At 34.6% G+C, this 25,667-nt stretch overlaps 1 protein-coding gene and 1 long non-coding RNA gene across 6 annotated transcripts in view; one reads left to right on the top strand and one right to left on the bottom strand.

The window, feature by feature from the left end:
• The window catches only part of LOC140695614 (uncharacterized), a 73,421-nt gene that overhangs the window by 3,548 nt on the left and 44,206 nt on the right, over window positions 1-25,667 (top strand). The window contains exon 2 of one of the 3 annotated variants that reach the window (XR_012071298.1): window positions 8,251-8,381. The exons of 1 other annotated variant lie outside the window; for it this stretch is intronic. This is a non-coding gene — a long non-coding RNA (uncharacterized lncRNA). Of the gene's footprint in view, window positions 1-8,250; window positions 8,405-25,667 lie in introns of all 3 variants that reach the window. One more of the 3 variants, XR_012071297.1, reaches the window with a different exon arrangement.
• Window positions 20,622-25,667, bottom strand: part of CHD1 (chromodomain helicase DNA binding protein 1) — a 71,768-nt gene continuing 66,722 nt past the window's right edge. For all 3 annotated transcript variants that reach the window (XM_072958349.1, XM_072958350.1, XM_015246723.3), the window contains 3 exons: window positions 24,827-24,878; window positions 24,102-24,312; window positions 20,622-22,454 (listed from right to left, as the gene is read on the bottom strand). In XM_072958349.1, the coding sequence (XP_072814450.1) occupies window positions 22,109-22,454; window positions 24,102-24,312; window positions 24,827-24,878 (609 nt within the window). In that variant the 3' untranslated portion in view covers window positions 20,622-22,108. The remainder of the gene's footprint in view (window positions 22,455-24,101; window positions 24,313-24,826; window positions 24,879-25,667) is intronic.

Raw genomic sequence — 25,667 nt, 5'->3', positions numbered from 1 at the left:
GTCGCACTCTGGGGTTGGGGTCGGGGGCGATTCTATGGGTTACAGGGTCGCAGATTTTAGCATGTGATGGTTTTCTTTGGTAGCTACTGGTTGTCTAAAAGCATAGCCTGAACTTGAATCGACCTTTTGGGGGATAGTCATTCTGTTCCCTTAGAATTTACTAAAGTCTGAACCTGGTGTGGAATCCATGTAGTGACTGGCTGAGCAAATGCTAACTTCTCAGCCTCCTTTAGCAGGGTGGTAGTAGCTGCTACCGCCTGTAGGAAAGGAGGCTGTCCCTTAATGGTTTGATCTAATTGTTTAGAAAAATAAGCAACCGGTGGAATAAAGGGGTCTACTTTTAGAGGTAATAACCCAAGAATGATTCCCCTTCTCTTGTGAAAGTAGAGGTCAGAGGGTTTAGCTAAGTTGGGGAGGGCCAGGGCAGGGGCCTGAAGTAACTGCTTTTTCAGTTTTGAAAGGCCCTATCATATTCCAAATTCCATTCAAAAGGATTAGCATCCTTTCCTTTGAACTTTTCATACAGAGGTCTTTCTCTTAGGCCATAGGTAGGGATCCGAATGTGGCAAAACCTGGCCAACCCCAGGCTGTCTTGTAGTTTCAGAAGAGATGAGGGAGAGTCAAGGAAGATATTACCACAGAGGAGGAGAGCCCACATCCCTTTTGACATCCTTTGTTCTGATATAAGGCCATAAAAAAACAGACATAGGGAATTTCATCTCGTTTATTTTGTCTCTGGCATGGCAGGTCCAATTGTAAAATGGTGTTGTAAATTAGAGGGCCATTGATGGGCCAGCTTTCCCCATCTCCCAGCTAGCATTGAGGCCAGGCTGTATTATGTAGGAAGGTTAAATGTTTTGAAGTCAGGTAGTAATACTGGGAAGAGTTCCAGTTCTTCAGGGTGCACCCTAATGGGCTATCCTTTAGTATAGTGGGTGTTTGGGTCCCCATACCTTAGGTGTTCTGCTTTGAATTTATTTCCAACTACTGAGAGGATGGTTGGAGTGATTTATTGGCATGCAAATGCCACAAGGTTTGACCCAAATTAAGATTTCTGGTTCAGGAAATTTGAAATGAGCACCAAACTGTTAGTGGTTTTCTGAAAAGACCCAAATAGGAGGTATCCAAGTGGCGTGGACTCTGATATAACCTCTGAATTTGTAATGGCCCAATGGTCCATGCTTGAGGCATTTAGTCCCTCCTCAGTCAGAATATCCTACAGGAGGTTAGACGGGTCAGAGCAGCTTAGCCACGTCAGTCCCTGACCAGCCTGTCTCTTAGGAAGTGGCAGTTGTCTAAGGCAGGGGTCCTCTCTCTCTTCCTTTCAGCCAAAAAGGAGGAGTTTTCAGACTTCCTGCTAGGTGAGAGCTAAAAGTGCGAGGGATTCCCACAGGGTACTCCCCAGATCACTGTGGGGGCTGATGCTTTGTGCTGGCACTGGGAGGAGAGCCTGTGGGACCTCAATCAATAAAGAATCACCCTAGGTTCACCTCACAAGCAGAAGCAGGCAGGAGCGTGGAGGGTTAGAAAGGCAGGCCAGGTGGAAGACTCGGAAGAGAGATGGAAGGAGAGGCCAGGCAATAGGTGTTTCTTGCTCTTGCCAGCAGCTCACAGGGATGCCCAGCTTACTCCAGAGAGCATAGTGCTGACTGGAAGGGAGATCAAGTCACTGGTCATGTATCTACCTTGGGACCCTTTCACACCAAGGTGTCCCCGGTGTCCTTTCCTAAACTTGGATCCAGCGTCCTCGTTCCATTTGTCAGGTGGTCCTCATTACCTGGGCCTTTTCCTGATCTCCACCTCCCGCCTAGTGGGGCTGGCCACTTCCCTTTACCGAATCGGACGTGGCTATGAAGAATGTTACTTTTGACCCCTGGACGTTGGCAAGAATGGCAAAAGCCCTGGTGCAGCCACGGTTGCCTTGTACAGAGGTCAAGAGGACGGCACTACTGGTGAGACAGCGGGCAAGGCTGCCACAGCTTCTCCCCTCCCACAAGTCCCCACCATCCCCAGGCCATCAGGCACTGTGGGATGGCCAGCCAGAGGCAGCGGGCAGACACTTGTGAGTTTCAGCCGGTGATCCCCAGCAATGCCACAGTATGATCCTCTCCAGGGGATACAGTCCAGGATACTCTCCAGGCTCTGTGTGCACCACACCAGGCTATCAGGTTGCTGGGCAGAGTTGCTCTGAACTCAGCTGAAGGCTGCCACCATTTCATCCCATCAGAGTATGATCAGTCATCTTCACACAAACTTCCCAAAGCCTCTGCCATCCTCCTGCCAGAGCTGGGGCAAGGGCGGAGCCTAGTGGGTGGGCGCAGGTGGAAGGCCGATGTTCAGTCCTTTCATAGTTGCCAAAAACTTGTTTCTGGTCCCCAGCTACAGTCATTCTGCCAGGTGTGGCTCGTGCCTATAGAATGAGACAGAGTTTGGATCACAAGCACAGGAAAGCTTTATTCTTTGATCATAGAACGGACAGGTGTGAGCTCACACTCTAGAGCACAGGCTCTCCCTGAAAGGCTGTTGGTGGGGCTGCTTTATAGGGTTCCTGTCAGCAGGGAAGAGGCAGAGTTCTTGGGGGTCAGGCATAGCTCTGCTGCTCACAGCACTCTGAGTCCAAGTGCCAGGGACAGCATTTTTGCACACAGTATGCCACTGCCATCCTAACGTTTCCTGTGCAGTGCTTCTGTACATGGCCCACCCAGCTGAAGTGCTGTCTGCATCCATTTCACACTAGGAACTCCGGTCTGAAGTGCTGGCTGCAGAATCTCTGCACACAGCACCCTATAAGCAAGTGAAACTAGACTAAGCATAGGTTCTGTTTTCATTCCCCTGGAATTGTTATGTGCTTTGTTGGTGACACAAACATGAAAATATCCGATGAGCCTCTAAAAACAGCACTCTAGAGTTCGGGAGAGATCATCATTGCAATATTGTGAAACCCAACCTCTGAAACATAGTGCTTAAAGCCAGGAAAGTTGATGTGATTGCCAAGGGAGAATATGTGAAGAGAAAAAGGAGAGCTTGGTACATTTTTTTTTTATAATTTTGTTGAGTTATAGTCAGTTTACAATGTTGTGTCAATTTCTGGTGTACAGCACAATTTTTCCATCATACATGGATATACATATATTCATTTTCATACTTTTTTTCACTGTGAGCTACTACAAGGTCTTGTGTATATTTCCTAGTGCTATACAGTATAAACTTGTTTATCCTATATATACCTGTCATTATCTACAAATCTTGAACTCCCCGTCTGTCCCTTCCCACCCTCCTTCCCAATGGCAACCACAAATTTTTATTCTATGTCTGTGAGTCTGTTTCTGTTTTGTATTTAAATTCATTTGTCTTATCTCTCTGTCTTTTTTAGATTCCATATGAGTGATATATGGTATTTTTCTTTCTCTTTCTGACTTGTTTCACTTAGAATGACATTCTCCAGGGACATCCATGTTGCTGCAGATGGCATTATGTTGTCATTTTTATGGCTGAATAGCATTCCATTGTGTAAATATACCATACCTTCTTTATCCAGTCATCTGTTGATGGACATTTAGGCTGTTTCCATGTCTTAGCTATTGTAAATAGTGCTGCTATGAACATTGGGGTGCTAGTGTCTTTTTGAAGTAGGGTTCCTTCTGGATATATGCCCAGGAGCGGGATTCCTGGGTCATATGGTAAGTCTGTTTTTAGTTTTTTGGGGAATCTCCATACTGTTTTCCACAGTGGCTGCACCAAACTGCATTCCCACCAGCAGTGTAGGAGGGTTCCCTTTTCTACACGGCCTCTCCAGCATTTGTCATTTATGGACTTTTGCATAATGGCCATTCTGACTGGTGTGAGGTGATACCTCATTGTAATTTTGATCTGCATTTCTCTGATAATTAGTGATATTGAGCATTTTTTCATGTGCCTATTTGTCATTTGTATGTCTTCATTGGAGAATTGCTTGTTTAAGTCTTCTACCCATTTTTGGATTGTTTTTTTTTTTCTTATTAAGTCATGTGAGCTGTTTATATATTCTGGAGATCAAGCCCTTGTCAGTTTCATCTTTTGCAAATATTTTCTCCTCTTCCGTAGGTGGTTCTCCTATTCCGTATGTTTTGCTTATGGTTTCCTTTGCTGTGCAAAAGCTTGTAAGTTTAATTAGGTCCCATTTGTTTATTTGCTTTTATTTCTATTTCTGGGATAGACCACCCTAGGAGAACATTGCTGAGATGTATGTGAGATAATGTTTTGCCTGTGTTTTCTTGTAGGAGGTTTATTGTGTCATGTCTTATGTTCAAGTCTTTGATCCATTTTGAGTTTATTTTTGTGTATGGTGTGAGGGAGTGTTCTAGCTTCATTGATTTGCATGCTGCTGTCCAGTTTTCCCAAAACCATTTGCTGAAGAGACTGTCTTTATTCCACTGTATGTTCTTGCCTCCTTTGTCAAAGATTAATTGACCAAAAGTTTGTGGGTTCATTTCTTGGCTCTCTATTCTGTTGCATTGGTCCATATGTCTGTTTTTGTACCAATACTATGCTGTTTTGATTACAGTAGCTCTGTAGTATTGTCTGAAATCTGGGAGGATTATTCCTCAAGCCTCATTACTTTTCCTCAGTAATGCTTTGGCAATTCTGGGTCTTTTGTGATTCCATATAAGTTTTATTGTGATTTGTTCTAGTTCTGTGAAATATGTCCTCGGTAATTTGATAGGGATTGCATTAAATCTGTAGATTGCCTTGGGCAGTATGACCATTTTAACAGTATTGATTCTTCCATTCCAGAAGCATGGGATATCTTTCTGTTTTTTTAAAGTCTTCTTTAATTTCCTTAATCAGTGTTTTATAGTTCTCCATGTGTAAATGTTTCACCTCCTTGGTTATATTTATCCCTAGGTATTATTACTTTGGGTGCTATTTTAAAAGGAATTGTTTCTTTACTTTCTTTTTCTGTTGATTCATCTTTAGTGTAAAGAAATGTAACTGATTTTTGTATGTTAATCTTGTATCCTGCTACCTTGCTGAATTCTTTGATTAGTTCTATTAGTTTTTGTGTGGACCTTTTAGGGTTTACTATATATAGTATCATGTCATCTGCATATAGTGACAATTTTACCTCTTTCGATCCCTTTTATTTCTTCTGTTGCCTGATTGCTGTGGCTAGGACTTGCAAGACTATGTTGAATAGGAGTGGTGAGAGTGGACAACCTTGTCTTGTCCCAGATTTTAGTGGGAAGCTTTTGACTTTTTCACCATTGAGTACTATACTGGCTGTAAGTTTGTCATAAATAGCTTTTATTATGTTGCTATATGTTCCCTCTATACCCACTTTGGTGAGAGGTTTTTTTTATCATAAATGGGTGTTGAATTTTATCAAATGCTTTTTCCGCATCTATTCAGATGGTCATGTGGTTTTTGTCCTTTCTCTTGTCGATGTGATGTATTACATTGATTGATTTGCATACGTTGAACCATCCTTGTGTCCCTGGGATGAACCCTACTTGATCATGGTGTATGATCTCTTTTATGTGCTGTTAGATTGTTTGCTAATATTTTGTTGAGGATTTTTGCATCTATATTGATCAATGATATTGGCATGTAATTTTCTTTTTTGGTAGTGTCTTTATCTGGTTTTGGTATCAGGGTGATGGTGGCTTCATGGAATGAGTTTGGGAGTATTCCCTCCTTTTCAGTCTTCTGGAAGAGTTTGAGAAGGACTGGTATGAGTTCTTTGTATGTTTGGTAGAAATCCCCAGTGAAGCCATCTGGTCCTGGACTTCTATTTTTGGGAGTTTTTTTTATTGCTTATTTGATTTCATTTCAATTGATTGGTGGATTGTATGTTTCCAGAAACTTGTCCATTTCTTCTAGGTTATCCATTTTGTTTCCATATAGTTGTTCATAGTATTCTTGTATGATATTTTGTATTTCTATGGTAGTGGTTGTGATTACTCCATTTTCCTTTCTTATTCTGCTTATTTGTGCTCTCTTTTCTCTTCTTGGTGAGCTTGGCCAGAGGTTTGTCAATTTTGTTTACTCTTTCATAAAACCAGCTCTTGGTTTGATTGATTTTTTTCTATTGTTTTTTTAATCTCTATTTTATTTATTTCCTCCTTAATTTTTATTATTTCCTTCCTTCTGCTGACTTTTGGGGGTTTTTTGTTCTTCCTTTTCTAATTCTTTTAGCTGGTAGGTTAGGTAGTTTATTTGAGATTGTTCTTTTTTTGAGGAAGGACTATATTGCTTTAAACTTCCCTCTTAGCACTGCCTTTGCTGCACCCATAGATTCTGTGTGGTTGTGTTTTCATTGTTGTTTGTCTCAAAAGTGTTTTTTTATTTCTTATTTGATTTCATCATTCACCCATTGGTTTTTCTAGTAGCATGTTGTTTAATCTCCATGCTGTCATTTTATTCCTGCTTTGTTTTTCTGTAGTTGATTTCTAGTTTCATGGCATTGTGGTCAGAAAGATGCTTAAAATAATTTCTATCTTCTTAAAATTGTTGTGGCTTCTTTTGTACCCAAGTATATGATCAATCCTAGAAAATGTTCCATGTGCACTTGAAAAGAATGTATATTCTGTTTTGGGAGGATGTAATGTTCTGAGAATACTCACAAAATCTAATTTTTCTATAGTATCATTTCTCTGTTGCCTTATTTATTTTCTGTCTGGAAGATCTGTCCAGTGATGTTAATGGGGTGTTAAAGTCTCTGGCAATGATTGTATTCCCATCAGTTTCTCCCTTTATATCTGTTAGTATTTGCTTTATGTACTTAGGTGCTCCTACATTGGGTGCATGTATGCTAATGAGTGTAATATCCTCATCTTGTATTACTCCTTTAATCATTATAAAATGTCCTTCTTTGTGGCCTTTGTTTTAAAGCCTATTTTGTCTGAAATCAGTATTGATACTCCTGCTTTCTTGTCATTTCTGTTTGTGTGGAATATCTTTCTTTTTATTCTCTCATTCTCAATATATGTATGTCCTTCTCCCTAAAGTGGGTCTTTTGTATGCAGTTTATTGAAGGCTTTTTTTTTTTATTAACCAGTCTACCAATCTACGTCTTTTGATTGGAGCATTTAGTCCATTGACATTTATGATAGATGTGTGTTTATTGCCATTTTGAACTTAGTTTTGCAGTTGATATGGGATTTCCTCTTTGTTCCTTTCTTCTTCCTTTTGTGGTTTGATAATTTTCCTTTGTATTATCTTGGTTTTTTTTTTTTTTAAGTTTTTGTGATTCTATTGTAAGATTTTCTCTTGTGGCTACCCTTTTTTGTACACATATTAACCCATTACTATAACTGTTTGTTTTAAACAGATAGTAATATAAGCTCAAACAAAAAAAATTTTAAAAAGAAAACGAAAACTATATTTTCTTGCTCCCCTCTCCCACTCTTAATGATTTAGATGGCCTCTTTTACAATTTCATATTTATTCTGTTGTAATTCATGGTAGTTATCACCTTTCCTGTTACGATTTTCTCCTTTCTGAAGCATCCTGCTTCTTTTCTATTTAGAATAGAACTTTCAGTATTTCTTTTAGGATAGGTTTAGTGTTGCTGAACTCTTAGTTTTTGCTTGTCTGTGAAGTTCTTTATCTCTCCTATTCTAAAGAATAGCCTTGCTTGATAAAGTATCCTAGGTTGCATCTTTTTTTCACTCAGGACTTTGAATTATATCTTGCCACTCTCTTCTGGCCTGTAGTGTTTGTGTAGAGAAATCAGCTGAAAGCCTTAAGGGGGTTCCCTTGTAACCCTTTGTCTTTCTCTTGCTGTCTTTAGAATCATTGCTTTCTGAGTTTGGTACTTTTTTAAGGATTTCAAACAGAAAGAGGTTTGAGATAAGGAAGATAAAACATTGACTATGTAGCAGGCATTATTTGTTTGTCTTTCAGAGGCATTTTTCCTCCTTTGTTTTTGTTTTCCAAGTCCCAGTTTTATTCCATGTTGCCCCACTTCCATCAGAAAAGGGTGAACTACTGCCAACTCCAGGGGTAAATTCTAATTGATCCAAGCTGATCATCATGCTCCATTCCTCTTGCCATAGATTAGCTTAGGCATATACACATATGTACATGTATACACACATGTACAAGCATATGCATACACATACATATATACATATACACAAGTCTGGCCAATAAATTACGAGGGGAGACCTTCTGTGGAGACTTCTGGGAAAGGGTATCTTTGCTTCTAAGAAAAAACACTTGAGAAGAGCTCCCCTTTTCTGCTGAGTGTTACTCCTCTTTGAACTGCAGGAACCACCTTGTAGTGATGAAGGAAACTAGCTGAAGAATGGCACAGTAGAAAATGAAAGAATTCTGGATTCCTGGTCATGTCACTGAATTGTTATTTATCCCAGAGAGAAGGTACTTCAGGACTATGGGAGGTAACTTCTCAGTTTTTAAATCAGTTGAGTAAGATTTTCTGTTACTTTATTTGTATCCAAAAGTGCAACTTAATATATGAATGACAGTCAGAGTTTTAAAATCAAGGGAAGTAAGGATCAACAGTGTCAAATAAGAATAGGAAAAAAAATAAGAAGTCATTTGTCTAATCCAAACTCGAAAGGAAAAAACAAAAATCTTTAATTTTAATATATATGTGCTGTATTTAATGAATATAGCTTAAAAGGACATTTTAATCATACTCATGTGAATAAATGAGAAATATCATTGTCAGAGTTTAATTAGAAAATAAGAATTGACTAGGAGATAGATAGATGATGGATGGATGGATGAATGGATGGATAGGTAGGTAGGTAGGTAGATAAAGGAGCTTTGGTGCAGGAATTTGATCTTATTGATTGTGAGAGCTGGTTAAGCTGTCTCTATTAGGCTGTTGACTTTGCATCTGATACTGGACCTTGAAGTCCATGTAAGCAGACAGCTGGGAAGGGAAAATGGATGTAAAGTGAGTAAGGGTAAGAACAATCCTAAACTCAAAAGCATTAGCTAGAGCCCATGAGAACAGGCTGACAAATGTGTTCATTCTTGTTGCCTCTCACCTTAATGGAATGAGTGTCCTGCAGAAACTGGGCCCTTCAAGTCAAGGACTCAGAGACACTAACTGTAAGGATGGCAGGTGCAATCTGGCCTAGGAGGTGAGCCAACAAATAAGCCAACAAATATCAATAAGATGTCTAACACACAGATGGCTGCTGCTTCACTCTGCCCTCCAAATGCCCCACAGAAATCTCCCTTGTGGCCTGCCCTAAATGTCAACATACAGATAAAGGGAATTTGAGGGAATGTAGTGTAGCTTAGCCAAGTTGACACAGTACAAAGTCATCAAAACTTGCCTGTCTCTTATGAAAGAAATAGTCAATAATATCATTGTGATTACTTTTTGTAATCTAACAAGATGGCCTTTGGAAGCATTTAAATATTTACATGCATCTTTACCAGAGCCTTTTAGTAGCATCTGTTTTGCAAAATACTTGCACCTGCTCAGGCATCCTACTATTTCAATTAGAAGTTATAAATAAGATAGCATTTATCACCTTGTGAATATGAAGATAGTGAAAATACATATTCTGAAAGCACTTCATTTTACAGACATATATTTCTTGCTGAGATGGCAAGAAACTTCTACCAAACTGTCATCCTCTTGTGTCAGTTTTGCCTAAATTTATCAAAAATACTATTGTCCCCACCCAGATTTAACCCCAAAATGAAGGTAATGTGGGAACAAAAATGAGAAAGATGTTATTTAATTTTGCCAAGTATGTTTTGCTGTTATAATTGAACCAAAGTCTCAGAAGCAAATAAATCATACATATGTTCAGAACTATAATATAGAGGCAAAGTTAAGAAACATATATTTACTACTGACTTTTAGCCTGTATCCACTTAGGCAAGCCAGTTGATCTCTTTGTGTATCTATTTTCTTATATATTAAGTGAAGCATATGAAACAAATTCTAAAATTAATTTCTGACTCTGATTCTATGTAAATAAAAACCTCTAAATGTATTCATAGATTTAATTACAAAATAAGGAATATAGAATAAAACAATTTAAAATATAAAAATACTTCCATTAATTCCTCTGTAAGCTTAAATAGAGTGACACTCTTGTGATATTAATAAAGTGGTCAGACAAGTAGATGTTTGAAACAAAATAGGAAGCACAAAATTAGACTCAGGTCTTGTATATACAGGAATTTGATGCATGTCAAAGGTTACACCATGAATCACTGGAAACAGGAAGGACTGTTATCTGTGTTCGGGGAACTGGTTCACAAAATGGAGAAAAATAAACCTATATTCTAACTTAAAACTGTGAACAAAGTAGCCTCCAAATGAATTAAAAACTTAAATCTAAAACTATAAAAAGTGAACAGAAAATAATTATAGGAAAATATTTTGTGAACAATAAGCAGATAAAAGACTTGATTAAAATCCAAAAGTACAAACCATAAGGCAAAGAAAGATAATGGATTTGATTATCATTAGGAATTTTTTTCAGTAAAATATACCATGAAAAAGTTAATGACAAATAATTAGAAGGAGAGATTTACAATATTATAAACAAATAAGGGATGAATTTTCTGGCATCTCTAAAGAACAATTAATCAACAAGAAAAAAAGCAATAGAAAAATGGTCAAACTATATGAACAGGCAATTCACAGAAGGAACTCAAATGAGATACATGAAGAGAATGCTCCAATTCATTTGTAATCCAGAGAAATGCAAGTAAAAAAACAAAATGGCAAGTAAAAAGTATTTTAAAAAATATATGAAAAGATGCTGAATATCATATATCATTAGGAATTGCAAATTAAAAAACAGTAACACTGGTTGGAGTGACCAAAATCCAAAGCACACCAGTAAATGCTGGTGAGGATATAAAGCAACAGGGACTCTCACTCATTGCTGGTGGAAATGCAAAGTGGTAGAGTCACTTTGGAAGACAGTTTGGTAGTTTAATACAAAACTAAACATGTTCTTACCTTACAATCTCTTTGGTATTTACTCAAATGAGTTGAAACTCATGTCCACACAAAAACCTGCCCACAAATGTTTATATGAATGCTTCATTCATAATTGCCCAAACTGGAAAGCGACCAAGATGTTCTTCAATATATCAAGGGATAAGTAAACTGTTACCTCTAGTGAATGGGTTATACTTCAGTACTAAGAAAGAAAAAAATGAGCCATGAAGCCATGAAAAGATATGGCAGAAACTTAAATGTATATTACAAAGTGAAAGAAGCCAAATAGCAAAGTCTGTATACTGTAAGATTCCATCTATATGAAATGGCAAAACTATGGAGACAGTAAAAGAATCAATTGTTGCCAGGGATTTGGGGGGAAGAAGGGATGAATAGGCAGAGCATAGAAAAATTGGCAGACACAGTACGTATACAGAATATATACCATCAAGAGTGACCCAAACATAAACCATGGACTTTAGTGATAAGTGATGTATCAACATAGGTTCATTGATTATAACAAATTTACCACTATGTTGAGGGATTTTGATAGTAGAGGAAGCTGTTCCTTAGTACAGGGTAAGGAGTATATGGAAAATCTCTGTACCCTCCACTCATTTTTGCTGTGAAACTAAAATGGCTCTATAAAGTAAAATCTATTCTTTTTAGAAAGACAAGCAATAAAAAAATCAATAAAACCAAAAGCTAATTTTGTAAAAAGAACAATAAAAATGGTAAACTCTAGTAGGCTGAACAAGAGAAAGTGAAAACACAGTGTTCTTGGTCAACATCACGAACAAAAGAAAAAGGGAACAATACTATAGACTCTGCAGACATTTAAAAGATAAACAAGAATAAGTATAGGCCCCCAAAGCTGACCACTTAAGAGGAAATATACAAATGCCTCAAAAGACACAAATTATCAAAACTGGCTGAAGAAATAGAAAATCTAAATAGTCTTATATCCACTAAAACCAATCCACATGGCTTCATTGGCAAATTCTGTCAAACATTTAAAGAAGAAATAATATGCCTACACAAACTTTCAGAAAATAGAGAAAAGGAATACAGTTCTCACCTGAGTTTATAAGGTCAGCATTATCCTGATATTCAAACTAGAAAAAAAAATTACAAAATATGACAACAAAACTACAGACCAATGTTACCCTGAATATAGATGCAAAATTATAAATACAATATTAGCAAATTGAGTCCAACAGTATATGGAAAGGGGAAATACACCTTGTTTAAACCCTATTTTAACATTTGACAAACTAGGGTTTGACATGTTGTCTTGACATTTAAAAATCAATGTAATTCATATTAATAAACAAGAATATATATTAATAGACATTTATGATAAAATATCTCCACAAACCAAGAATAGAAAGTGATCAACTAAGCCTGATAAAAGATACCTATAAAAAAACCTTACAGCTAAGATCATACTTAACAGAGAAAGACAAATGCTTTTACCCCGAGATAAGTGATAAGCCAAGGACATCCACACTTAAACCTCCCCCACATCAACACTGTACTGTGGTAAGAAAAAAAATAGATGAACAGTTAGAAATGAAGGAATTAACTGTTTTTATTTGCAAACAGTATCATGTACATAGAAAAACCTAAGGAAATTACCCCCCACCCCAATCTATTGGAATTGATAATTTAGTTTAGCACATTGACAGAATGAATGCAAGGTCAACACACAAAAATCAATAGTGTAACTATATATACTAGGATTAAAAAGTTGGTGATTGAAATAAACTACTTACAATGGCACCCAAAAATGTTTATCTTGTAGAGATGACTTTAACAAAATCAATGTAAATCCAGTTCACTGACAACTGAAAAATACTGCTCAGAGAAATTAAATACATAATTGGAGAGAGAAACCATGTTCATAAATGAGAAAATTCAATATTAGTAAGTCTCTCCAAACTTATCTATGGATTCAACAAAATTTCAATAAAATCCGAAGGTTTTTTTGGTAGAAATTTACAAGCTGACTCTAAATGTACAAAGGAATACAAAGGACCTAGAGTAGGAAAAACAATTTGGAAAATGTACAAAGTTGCAGTACTCTTAATACCTGACTTCAAGAATTACTTACAAAGCTGTAGTAATCAAGACCATTTTATTTTGGTCCAGGGATATCAGATATATAGTCAGTGGAACAGAGAAGGATGTCCAGAAATAGACACATACATGTGGTCAATTGATTTTTTTTATAAGAGGATCAAATAATTTGATGAGGAAAGGTTACTCTTTTCAATAAATAGAGAAGTTGGACATCCACATGGAAGGTGAAAAAATGAACCCCAACTTTTACTTCATATCACACAGGAAAATGAAATAGAACAGTAATCTAAATGTAAGAGTGAAAACTATAACTCTTCTAGGGAAAAAAAAAGAAAATCTTTGTGATCTTTGACAAAGATTTCTTAGATGGGATACAAAATGTATAAAATACTAAGGAAAAAATTAGAAAATGGACTTCATAAAAATTTAAAACTTCTACTCTTTGAAAATTACTGTTTAAAAAAAAAAGCAGACCAGAGATTTGGAGGAAATACTTAGGATATACACATCTGATAAAGAACTGGTATTCATAATACATTAAAAATGCTTATGGAGAATGTTGCTAATGGGAGACTCTATGTATGTGTGTGAGCAGGGGGTATGTGGGAAATCTCTCTGGCTTCTGCTCCATTTTGTTGTGAATCTAAAACTGCTCTAAAAAATAAAGTGTATTTTAAAATACAACAGAAAAAAGATGCTTACAACTCAACAAGAAGCCAAATTATAAAATGGGCAAAAAAAGTTAGCATGTACTTCACATAAGACATACAAATGGCCAAAACACATGAAAAGAGATCAGTGTTATTGACCGTCAATAAAATGCAAATTAAAACCATAATATGACTGCGTTACATGTAGTATGACTTGCCAGTGCTAGCTAATGTCAATTTTTTAAGCTATTGTAAGTATAATATTACTGCAATTATTGTAATACTTACAATAACTTAAAAAAATTGACAATAGCTATCTCTGGCAAGGAAGCAAAACAACTGGAACATTCATATGTTGCAAATTGCACAGCTACTTTGCGTAACAGTTTGGCACTTTAATAAGTACTCACCATATGATTCAGCAATTCTTTTCCAAGGTATTTACCCAGGAAATGCAAACATATGCACAAAACAACTTGTAAAGGAATATTCATAGAAGTTTTATTCATATTAGCTAAACACTGGAAACCTAGTCATTAGGTGAGCAGTATATCCACAGAATGGAATATTACATAGCAATAAAAAGGAACGAATTATGGATACAACAATATGAACTAATCTCAAAAACACTGTTAAGCAAAATAAGTCAGATAAGAGTGCATACTGTATGTTATTAATTTACATAATCAAGTTAGACAAATCCAATATGCAGTAATTTAAATCAGATCAGTAAGTAGTTTCCTGGGCCACAGTTTAAGTGTGGAGAGTGACTGGAAATAGGCATGATGAAAACTTCTGGGGTGATAAAAATGTTCTGTATCATGATTATACATTTCTCAAACCTCACCCAATTGTATACTTACAGAGCATGCAATTTATTGTATGTATATTATACCTCAGTAAAGTTGACTCAAACTCATTGGGAGTGCCTCATTTTAGGATATAAATAGCACTAAGAGAACATTCTTCCTGTCGTAGCAAGAGAAAAGATGGTTAATCTAAAAATAGCAGTTTTCCTTAAATCAATTCAAAAGCAGAGGTCACCAGGCAATCTAAGTGAGCTGAATTCTAAAGAATGACAAGACTCTCCAAGAGGAGCTGATATACATTAACTGTAAGTTATATGTGACAGTGTGACAGGAAGAGAGTTTATAAAGCAGATAAGAATAAATCAGTTAAGTTTTAATAAATTCTTAAATGCTGTGTGTAGGGAAGTGCTGTAGTTTGCAAATGCAGCGAAAACACAGGGGTGCTGCAGGAAATTTTACATTTTTGAGGGAAACACAATGATAAATGTCCATCAGCCTAAAATAACATTGACTAACTTCAGATGGTTCAGTTTCATCATTAGATTCCATTACATTACCAAGCTGTTTTTTTGATGTTTTCTTTGATAAAAAGCAAGTACTAGGATTCTAAGTGAAATAAGCCGGGAAGAGAAAGAAAAATACCATATAAGATTACTCATAGGTGGAATCTTAAAAAATAAATAAATAAATACAAAACAGAAACAGACTCATAGACATAGAATACAAACTTGTGGTTGCCAAGGGAGCAGGGGTGGGAAGGGACAGACTGGGATTTTAAAATGTAGAACAGATAAACAAGATTATACTGTATAGCACAGGGAAATATATACAAGATCTTGTAGCTCACAGCGAAAAAATAAATGTGACAATAAATGTATATGTTGATGTACAACTAAAAAATTGTGCTCTACGCTGGAATTTGACACAACATTGTAAAATGACTATTACTCAATAAAAAATGTTAAAAAAAATAGAGACTGCAAAGAAATAAAAAAGCAAGTACTAGGAGAAAATCAAGGTGAACAGGTAATGAGGGTAGATGTCTCCATGATTTAATAGTTGTAAAACAGGTGCACATATCCCATTAAAAAGTACTTATGGTTATTTTAAGAATAAAAAACAAATTATTTTCTTTTAATACTCAGAAAACTAAGGTTAAAAGGGAACTTCCTTAACATGATAAAGGGAACTGCAAAAAAACTCCTATAGCTCATACCACCCTCACTGGCGAAAGGCTGAATTCTTACCTCCCCCAATCCAGATGGGAGTAAGATAAAGATGCCCACTTTTACCAGCATTAGAGTAGAGATCACAGAAAGTACATTAAGGCAAGAAGGAAGGAGATAAAGATTATGAAGATACAATTTTTTTTCACAGAAGGTATGATTGTCTATGTAGAAAATCTCAATCTGGAACAAGATATTACAGCTAATTAGTGTGTATTGCAAGGTCGCAGAATCAAGGAAGGTCAAATAAAAAAAACCAGTGAACACTTAAAAACTGAAGTAAAAAAGTCATTTGTAATAGTAGAAAAGTATGAACTACTAAGGGGTAAATCCAAAAATATATGTATAAGATTTATACACTGAAATACCAGACACTGATGAGAGAAATTTAAGACTTTCCAATGGAGATATATACTGTGTTCATAAGCTGGAAGTCTCAATATTGTTAAATTGTCAATATTTGCCAAATTGATTACAGAGTCAATAAAGAAAGATCCCACCAAGCTTTTTGGTAGAAATTGACAAGTTGATTCTAAATTGTAATGTGGAAAAGCAAAAGAATTTTGAAAAAGAACAATTTAGAAGTCACACTACCTGATTTCATGACTTACTATAAAGTACAGTAATCAGGATAGTGTGGTGGTAGAGTAAGGACAGAAATAATAAATAGGATGGAATAAGGAGCCCAGAAAAAGACACACATCTATATGGACAACAGATTTTCAACAAGGTAAAATAAAAATTCAGTGGAAGAGGATAGTCTTTTCAACAAATGGTGCTGGGAAAATGGGATATACATATCCCCAAAACAAAACTCCAAAAAACCCACCCCACACACAATTTTGATCAATACCTCACACTGCATGCAAAAATCAACCTGAAATGAATCACAGATTTAAAAGCAATTCCTAAAAGCATAATCCTTCCTGAAGAAAACATAGGAGAGAAATCTTTGTGACCTCAAGTTAGGCAGATTTCTACACATGAATGAACCACAAGAGGGGTAAAAACAAACAAAAACCTGGATAAACTGATAAAATGGACTTTATAAAATTTTTTTCCAATTCTGCATTTCAAGAGACTGTTAAAAGACAAGCCAGAGTAGGAGAAAATATTTGCAGTTTATCTGATGACGTGTATCAACAATTTTATTTTATAAAATTGGAAAAAATTTGAACAGATGCTTTATCAAAGAGATAAGGATAGCAAATAAACGTACTAAAAGATGTTGATTATCACTAGTCATTAGAGAAATGCAAATTAAGTTACCACTATACACTTACCAAATGGCTAAAATGAAAAAAACCTATTAATGCAAAATGCTCACATAATACAGAATAATGAGAACTCTGATCTGTATCGGGTGGGAATGTAAAATGGTACATCTACTTTGGAAAACGGTTTGGCAACTTTTAATAAAGTAAAACATATGCCTTACCGTACAAGTCGGCAATCCTCCTCTAAGTTATTTACCAAAGAAAAATCAGAGTATGTTTCCCCAGAGACCTTTACATGAAAAGTTGTAACATCTTTATTCATAAGAGCCCAAAGACTGAAAATTCAGTTGGTGAATGGATAAAAAGTTTGGTAATGCTGGCTATTTATGGAACACAGAATTTCTGGGAAAGACACCAAGACAGTGAAAAAAAAATACAGTTGATATGTAAGGCACTGTTTTAGGTGCTGTGGATACAGCACTGAATAAAATAAAGGCCCTCCAATAATGGCACATACTAGTAAAGATACAATGACAAAGGAAAAAATATTAAGTAATGGTAAGAGCTAAAAGAAAAAGCAAAACAAGGAATGTGAAAATAAGGTCAGGGTACTAATTTGGAGACCTGAGATGACATTTGAGCAGAGACCTGAAGTAAGTTGAGAGAATAGCTTTGTGCAAATCAGGGATAAAAACTTCTTAAAAGAGGAGCAATGCAGAGATGCAAACGTATTATTTGGTGTAGTCTAAGAACAATGGAAGTAATGTGAATGAGATAAAACTGACAGGAATAACTAGGAGGGAAGTGCCACAGATTAGAGAGCTGTAAATGCTGAGTCCATTCATCAAAAATTATGGACTATTTGGAGTTTTTTTTTTAAATATCACTGGTAGAGGAGAGTTGAGTCTGATTTTACTATTTTCAAGTTACATACCTATTAGATACCTAAGTGGAGATGTCTTCAGGGAAGTGACTGAAGCTAAGATAATCAGCACAGAAATTGAAAGAAAAGGAAAAATAATAAAGCTGTTAAGATGGAGAACAGAAATCAAAAGTCTTACGACAGCAATACCATAGGAATTCCAGAAGGGAAGAAGAACTGGGCAGCAGGCAAGACCTGAATAAAGAAAATCAATCAATTCACCCAGTCAACCAACCAACCACACCTTACTCAGCACAGTGAAACTGCAGAACACCAGACAAAACAAACATTTTTAAAGTAAAAAGAGGAAAAAACAAGTAACAAATGCCAGTTGAATTCCACAGCTCATTCTACAGATTGGAAACTTAATAGCAACCTATAATGATGAAATAACAGTGCAACCCACATTTCCACATGTAAAGTATTATATCTTCAATACAATCTGTCTTTAGCCCATTTAATAGAATCATTATGAGCTAGGGAGTTTCTCCAGACTCCTCATAAACCTCTTCAATTTAATATTTAGATGAAAACTCAAATGTAGACTAGGATATAAATTTAAAAGCATCTCATTCATTTGGGAATTTGAACTACCAATCCCATTTCAAATAAACATTGGGTAACTTTTTTTTTTTTTAAAAATAACTGAAGGACAAGGGACCTTTTACAATAGAAAATATGGCACATAAAGCCCCATTGGAGAACTTGGCATACTTAGAAATATCTGAAGAGTATTTTTTAAAATTCTGCTGTACCAAATAATCTCATGTTTCATTCTTTAACATTGGTAACATTACCTATATCCAGATATTTCTTTATAAAGAACCCAAAGATTTTATGTAATAAAGTCAACTTACTAGGTTCTTTTCTTAAAAAAAAAAAAAAGAAAAAAAATTCATATAAAGCATTCTGCAAAATCACTTACTATACATAGTCACTGCCAGGAGAAACTGTAATTTCAATTAAATTACTTTCCTTTAAATATTAAAATTAGGTACCTTAAGAATTTTAACACTGAAGTTTTGACATTGTTTCAATATATTTTTGTTGTTGCACTATTGCCTAGCCGCTTCCTTTTAAACATATTCCACTCATCACAAATCTTGCTTAAAGTGCTGTAACAATTTGTAATAATTTTACTTGTATCTTAAAATTGAGCCTTGAACTTAATCTGTTTGATAGAAGTATCCATGTTTATAAGCTTAAATTAGCAATTCAGGAACATTAAAATTTTTTTTGCATTATTTGCTAAGTAATAAACTACTCAAAATTTAACAATTAAGCTACATTTACCAGTTCACTAAGTTTCAGATGAAGCTGGGAAGATCCAGGAAAAAAACTCATATTTAATGATTAGTTGCTTTCTCAACTACTCCTTCAAGACTTAAAAACTGTCAGTTATTAATTATAGTCCAATGATCGTTTTATAGTCCGAAACAGTAACATAGTGTAAAGATATTCATGCATATTCTTGATAAATCTTAAGGAAATGAAATCTGTGTAAATCTGTATAATCTACACCCTTCCATTATTTAGCTACAAAAACAGATTATCAAAGAGAAGTTATGTACGTAATCTACGTTTTGTGCAACTATATTACAGTTCTAATTTTATTAAGCCACTCACTCTCAAGTTAATGAATCATTCACACTCCAGTTTTCCACAACTTTCCAGTCTGAAAATTATTTTTTAACAGGTCCTAAACAAAGAATATTTTCTTTATACGCAAACAGGCCATTGCTTTTAGTAAGAATCATTTATTGTGTATTATTAAAGTGGAGGGTTAACTGGTACAGTACTGTGCATAATCTCTCAGCCTTGAAAAATCAAACACAAATGGATAAAAGAGCAAATCAGAATGAGCATGTAAAAAGACAAAAATTAAGCATATCTTATAGAGAATGTTTCCTGTTATATATCTCTATACTAATGTTCTTTTCCATTGTCTTTAAAAAATTTATGGCTTGCTCCTTTTCTACATGATTGCTGATTCTTACAAATAATGAACATTATCTTCCATCGATTAATAAATGTTACATACAGTTTTAGATTTTTTTATCCAACCCAGCCAATTAGTTGACTGAAATATTCAGCTAAATGTAGCATTGTTAAGAAAGTTGGAGCCCATTCCATTGTCTCAAAAATGTAATATTGTTCTATGAAATGTTCACAATAAGATATAATGCAAATGTCCCAGCTACAAAGTGATGAATTAAAAGTGCCAACCCTGATCTGTTAGTATTATGACTTTATTAAGCATTATAATTTTTATTAAATGATATCTTGTAGAATAAAATAATCAAATTAGAAAAAGGTAAAAAAGCTTAAAAAATGTATACCAGCCCTGAATTGTTAAATCACTTCTATATTTAGATGTTTAAAAGTTGAGATATTCCTCAAATACTGATATACCAGGAAAAGGCAGATTATCGTTTTTCAGGGTAACTATCTAAAAGAGGAATCACTGCTTTAAAAAAGGAAGGGGTGGTAGGGAGGGGTGAAGCAGCTTTATTCTGTACACTTAGTATAAATTTTAGACCTAACTGGATAAAGGGAAAATATTAAAAAAAATACATCTATGGACACATTTCTGTGCATCACTCCCACAGCTAGTCAGCAGACATATTTAAGAATATTATAGGATATTTCAGTATACTTATTTTTGTCAAAGTTAGAATTCAGGTTTGTTACATCACAACACACATCCAAGAATGTATGCCACATGATTCAAAAATCCCACTGAATATAACAAAATAAAATCTGTAAATAAATATAAGGCATTCTAAAATAATATCTGCAGGAAATCAAAAAGAGTCCAACAAAGATTTCTGTATCTAAATTTTACTTCATAGATTCATATAGTTAGTCTTCAAAATAGATTTGTAGTGCTACACATTCAACTGCTTACCAAAATAGCATTTTCTGGCAGCTAAATGTTACTACTTAAAAAAAAAAAATAAGTGCTTGAGGGAATAAGAATGCAGCAGAAAATTACAGGAGCCCACATATCCTTTTTCTTAAATTTAATTTGTCATATATAAGGTTTTTATATACAATCAGTGTGCATTGTAACAGTTTATATTAAAAGTCAATCAAGTTTATCTAAAATGTTACCTGGCTGCATAGCACATTTAACATTATTGCCCACATGAAAAGGAAAACAAATGGATTTACAATAACTTTTGGCCGTTTGGATTCTGAAAGTGTTCATACACCTACGCTTTTAAACCAATGCTTCTGAAAAAAAGTTTCCAGAGCATGCAGTTTAGATTTTACATATTATCTCACCATTTTGTTACTACAAACACAATATTGACTAAAAAAATGAAAAAAAGGAAAGAAATAACATATATCTAATAAAACAGTCAATATAAAACAGACTAATGGAATTAAGTGGCCCCTTTCCCCATTTTTTACATTCTAAACAATGATTCCATCAAGACAAATCATTAAAAAGTGTTATTACACTGAGATATATATATATATATATATATATATATATATATATATATATATATATATATATATATATATATATATATATATATATATTTTCTTCTTTTAATGATAAGAAGGCCTGAGTTGGTAGGGAAAGGAACAGTCAAAAAAAGCCTGAGAAGGGGAAGGAAGTAAGGAAAGCTCATTTAATCCATTTACAATAATTTACAGCCATAGTTTGTGTGTGTGTAAAAAGGCATAATAATAGATCACGAACAGGAAATTCCTGGCTATTTTACAGATATAAGTACAGAATTTAAATATTCAAGCTTGTGATGAAAAGCGGCAAGGTGGTCGCAGTGTACAATGTAAACAAGTAGCTTTGGAAAGTGAACAAAGTCCTTGAGTGTTTTTTCTTCATTAAGAAAAGAACTCTCTTTCATTCCTTCCTGAAACATGATCACAGGTCAGAGTAAAGTTCATATACAAACATAATTTAAATGGATGTCAGTCTAAAATCACTGACTTAAAAACAGTTTTATCCAGCCTATATGGAAGGGCAGTGTTGAGGTCCCTGTTATAGTAAACATTTTCCATTTCTTTAAAAAAGAAAAAAAAAAGTACTACAATACTTGTAGTACAGTGCAGCATAATCCTTAAATATAAAAATATTTTCTCTTCTGTTGGGATAATAGACCTTGCATCCTGGAAAGAAGTAACAATACTGCTACTGATAGAAGATCTGTTTATATCTTTCAAGTCATGTAAGGCAATTACTGTGTTGGTTTATGATATATGGCTAAAAGAAAAGTCCAGAAAGACAGTTACCAGTTTTTGTTATGTTTTCCGACTACTCCAGGTATGCTCAGGTGTACTTTTGTGTTCAATTGAGTGTTCAAATGGAGATCTGGAGCCGTAAGGAGACCTCTGATCTAGTGGTGATCTAGGGCCGCTACTGGAAGCTCTGTGGTCCATTTGCCAATCTGAGTGATACCTGTAATCCCTGGAAGATTTATGGTGTGTATATTCAGAACTTGAACGATGGTCTGAATGTAACCGATGGTCTGAGTGAGAACGATGATCAGAATGAGATCTGTCTTTTAAACTTCCTTCCAAATTTGACCTGTGGTCTCTACTCCTGTGATCATCCAGTTTTCTGTGTTTCTCTCTATCACTGTAATATCTAATAAAAGAGAAATGAGGAGTTTTAGTTAATAATGCAAATTAAATGTTTCCAAACAAAATCGTATTAAAAATAAAACACAAAAATACTCTAAAGCATACTTTCAACTGTACACAAGTCAGTGCTTCATCACAAAACTTCGTAAGTGGCGTTAAAAAGCACTGGAAAAATATCTCTACATGCCTTTGGAAAAACTATTCCATTCATAAAACTTAAGTGAACAATACACAGCATTTCATATATCTAATTTTGCAAGCCCATTTTAGACTGATTGCTACTTTTTATTTTATGCATTTGTATTAATGCATCTTTATCTGGAAACTGGCATTAATAAAACTACATCAATCTAGAATACCCTTGAAATCAGCCTTTTATGAGCCTGTAAGCAGGAAAAAATAAAAACCTCTAAAACACAGTCTATGAAATAAATTGTGTAAGAGAATTTTCACTGGTTGATAATGCCTATTAGGAGCTTCCTTAATGTGACTAGGTACATAGTAAGACTTGATACATAAATCATGCGAGGGAGGGAACAGCGCAGTGATAGAGTTCATGCCTAGCATGCATGAGGTCCTGGGTTCAATCCTCAGTACCTCCATTAAAAACTAAATAAATAAACCTAATTATCCCCACCAAAAAACATAAAAAAGATAAAATAAAAAAACACTACGGTGCAATTTCTACATAAATGTGGTAGTTTGCTAAAAAATAACTATAGCATTTAATTAAAAGTAATCTCTAAAATGTTTGCTTTTTCAAATAAAATTCACCAAACATAATTTAATGCTTTTTGGTTCATAAAAGGCCCTTATAAACAATATAAATCATATTATTTAAGTCTGTGAAATTACAAATATTTACACCTATAAATATGGTTTTTCCTTTTCATTGTGTGCCCTTTTCTAATTTTAACAGGCATTCTGCAACTGATATGTTTACAGTGTGGCAGTGCTTCTCAGAGAAAAGAAATTACTATAGTGAGCAGAACTAAAATACAAAGAAAATTAATTTATTTTCTGATCTTTACTTTTACTCTTCTCAGCATTTTATTTGGTTCATAGTAATGATAATTAATAAAAATACTCCCTTACAATAAAGGAGTAAAATATATTCTATTCTATTCCAGTCATTTTTAGAAAAAGAAAAAACAAGCCAATAATAAACGGAGGAAACTTCCTGATTTCAGAACTATCTCAGATTGTTCTGATTAAGTTTAAACCTTAGTGAGGTGCTTCACATAAATTAATTATTCTCCAATGAGTTTTTTTTTTAATGGAACACTGAATTTCCCACCACCATACTTCAGTCCATCAAGCTTTTACTTTACTCAATGAAATTTTGAAAAGTATGAAATAATATTCTCTAAAATTAACAATAATGAATCCCAGGACTTATAATTACAAAACTCCCTATACTAAATTTCATCTTTTATTGCACACATTGATCTTAAATTTATAACTAAAAAAATTTTATAGAGAAATTCAATAACTTAATGACCATATATCAGTTTTTCTTATTTATAAACAAATACCTTTATTTTACGTAAGACTTGTGATTACTTGAAGATTGAATTGGCTGATAGTCAAATACAGCAAATAAAATTTAAAAAGACATGAATAAGCAAAATTTCAAAACTGTCAAGTTTACCTGCTGTCTTGCTTGTAGTGATCCCAATCACGATGATCTTTACCATTACTAAAAGAAGAATAGGGTCTTTTCCTAGAGTCAGTCTTTTTATAAGAGTCTCCCTGATGTCGGTCTTTATGATGATCATGATACTGAGATAAGTGTCTATCAGATGAATAACTGTCCCTGCTGCTATCATCATGATTTGTGTTCTCTTTTAATCTTTCCACATCTGTTAGATAAAAGTGTCCAACTTTTGTTAATGACTTAAAAAAAAAAAAAGGTAAACAAAAGTAACGTCACTGCTAGATTTTAAGAACTCCTGTTTCAACTCCAACAAAACTAGTTCCCAAATACAGGCAGTTAAAGCATGTAGAAATGGTCTATAAAAGACATACTAAGGCTTACAAATAGGTAGTTTAAATCTGAAATGTGAAAAAATCACAACTGAAAAATACAGGACCCATTTCCTTCACAGTCTACATTTTTGTGAATCTTGCATAGAAAGAATGCATCATTCCAAATAGTATTTTTTTAAAAAAAGATTCAACAATTATTCTATAATTTCTAGTAACTGGTCAAAGCTAATAATAAGCTAAAAAGGATTACTGTTTAAGATGCTAGATTTGATATAAGAACATGGGTGTGTATCATCTAAAACAAACCACTCCACCCAACCCTGCCACTGCCCACCAAAAACCAATTTTTAAATTTACTATCCAAAAGAATTAGTAAGACTCACTTACCTGGATTTCGAATCATCTGAGTATTCAAGTTGCTGTTCTGGTCATTATTTTGCTAAAATAAATGCACATATTGAAGAATCTTTTAAGTGGCTTCAAACACTCATAAAACAGGAAAAAGAAAATCTTGATGCTAAAAGAAGTTCTCACTTAAGATATTAGAATGTATAAATGTAACTTCTGTAGGTATCTTTTTTTTAAAATAAACTATTTGACCCATGACTTTTTAAAAAATTTGACTCTGAAATAATTTTAGACTTACAGAAAGGCTGCAAAAATAGTACCAAGAGTTCCCATATGCTTTTTACCAGCTTCTAACGTCAGTATCTTATGTAACCATAGTATAATGATCAAAAAACTAAGTAATGAACACTATTAACTTCAGACTTCAATTCAGATCTCACATTTCCTCACTAAGGTCCTTTTCTCTGCTCCAGAATCCAATCTGGAACTCCAGATTACACTTAGTTTTCAAGTTTTTCTTAGTTTCCTCCAATCTGGGACAGCTCCTTAGGTTTTTCTTGTTTTCCATGACCTTGACACTTTTGACAGTTATTTTATAGAATCTCTCTCAGCTCGGGTTTGCCTGATATTTTCTTATGATTTGATTGAGGTTATGCATTTTTGCCAAGAATTCCACAGAAGTGTTGTTGTACCTTTTGCAGCACATAGTTTCAGGGGGTTCATGATGTTAGTATGTCTTATTACTGGTGATGTTAACCTTGATTGTTCATTTAAGGTGGTGTCAGGCAGAGTTATTATTTTTCTCTTTGTAATCAATGAACATTTTGGAGGAGAGACTTTTAGACTATGCCGATGTCTTGTTTCTTGCCCACTTATTTTA

Source organism: Vicugna pacos, chromosome 3 (genome assembly GCF_048564905.1).
Source record: "Vicugna pacos chromosome 3, VicPac4, whole genome shotgun sequence".
In the NCBI taxonomy this organism is placed as follows: Eukaryota; Metazoa; Chordata; class Mammalia; order Artiodactyla; family Camelidae; genus Vicugna; species Vicugna pacos.
The sequence above is the reverse complement of the archived record's forward strand: the minus strand, read 5'-3'. Positions and strand labels throughout refer to the sequence as shown.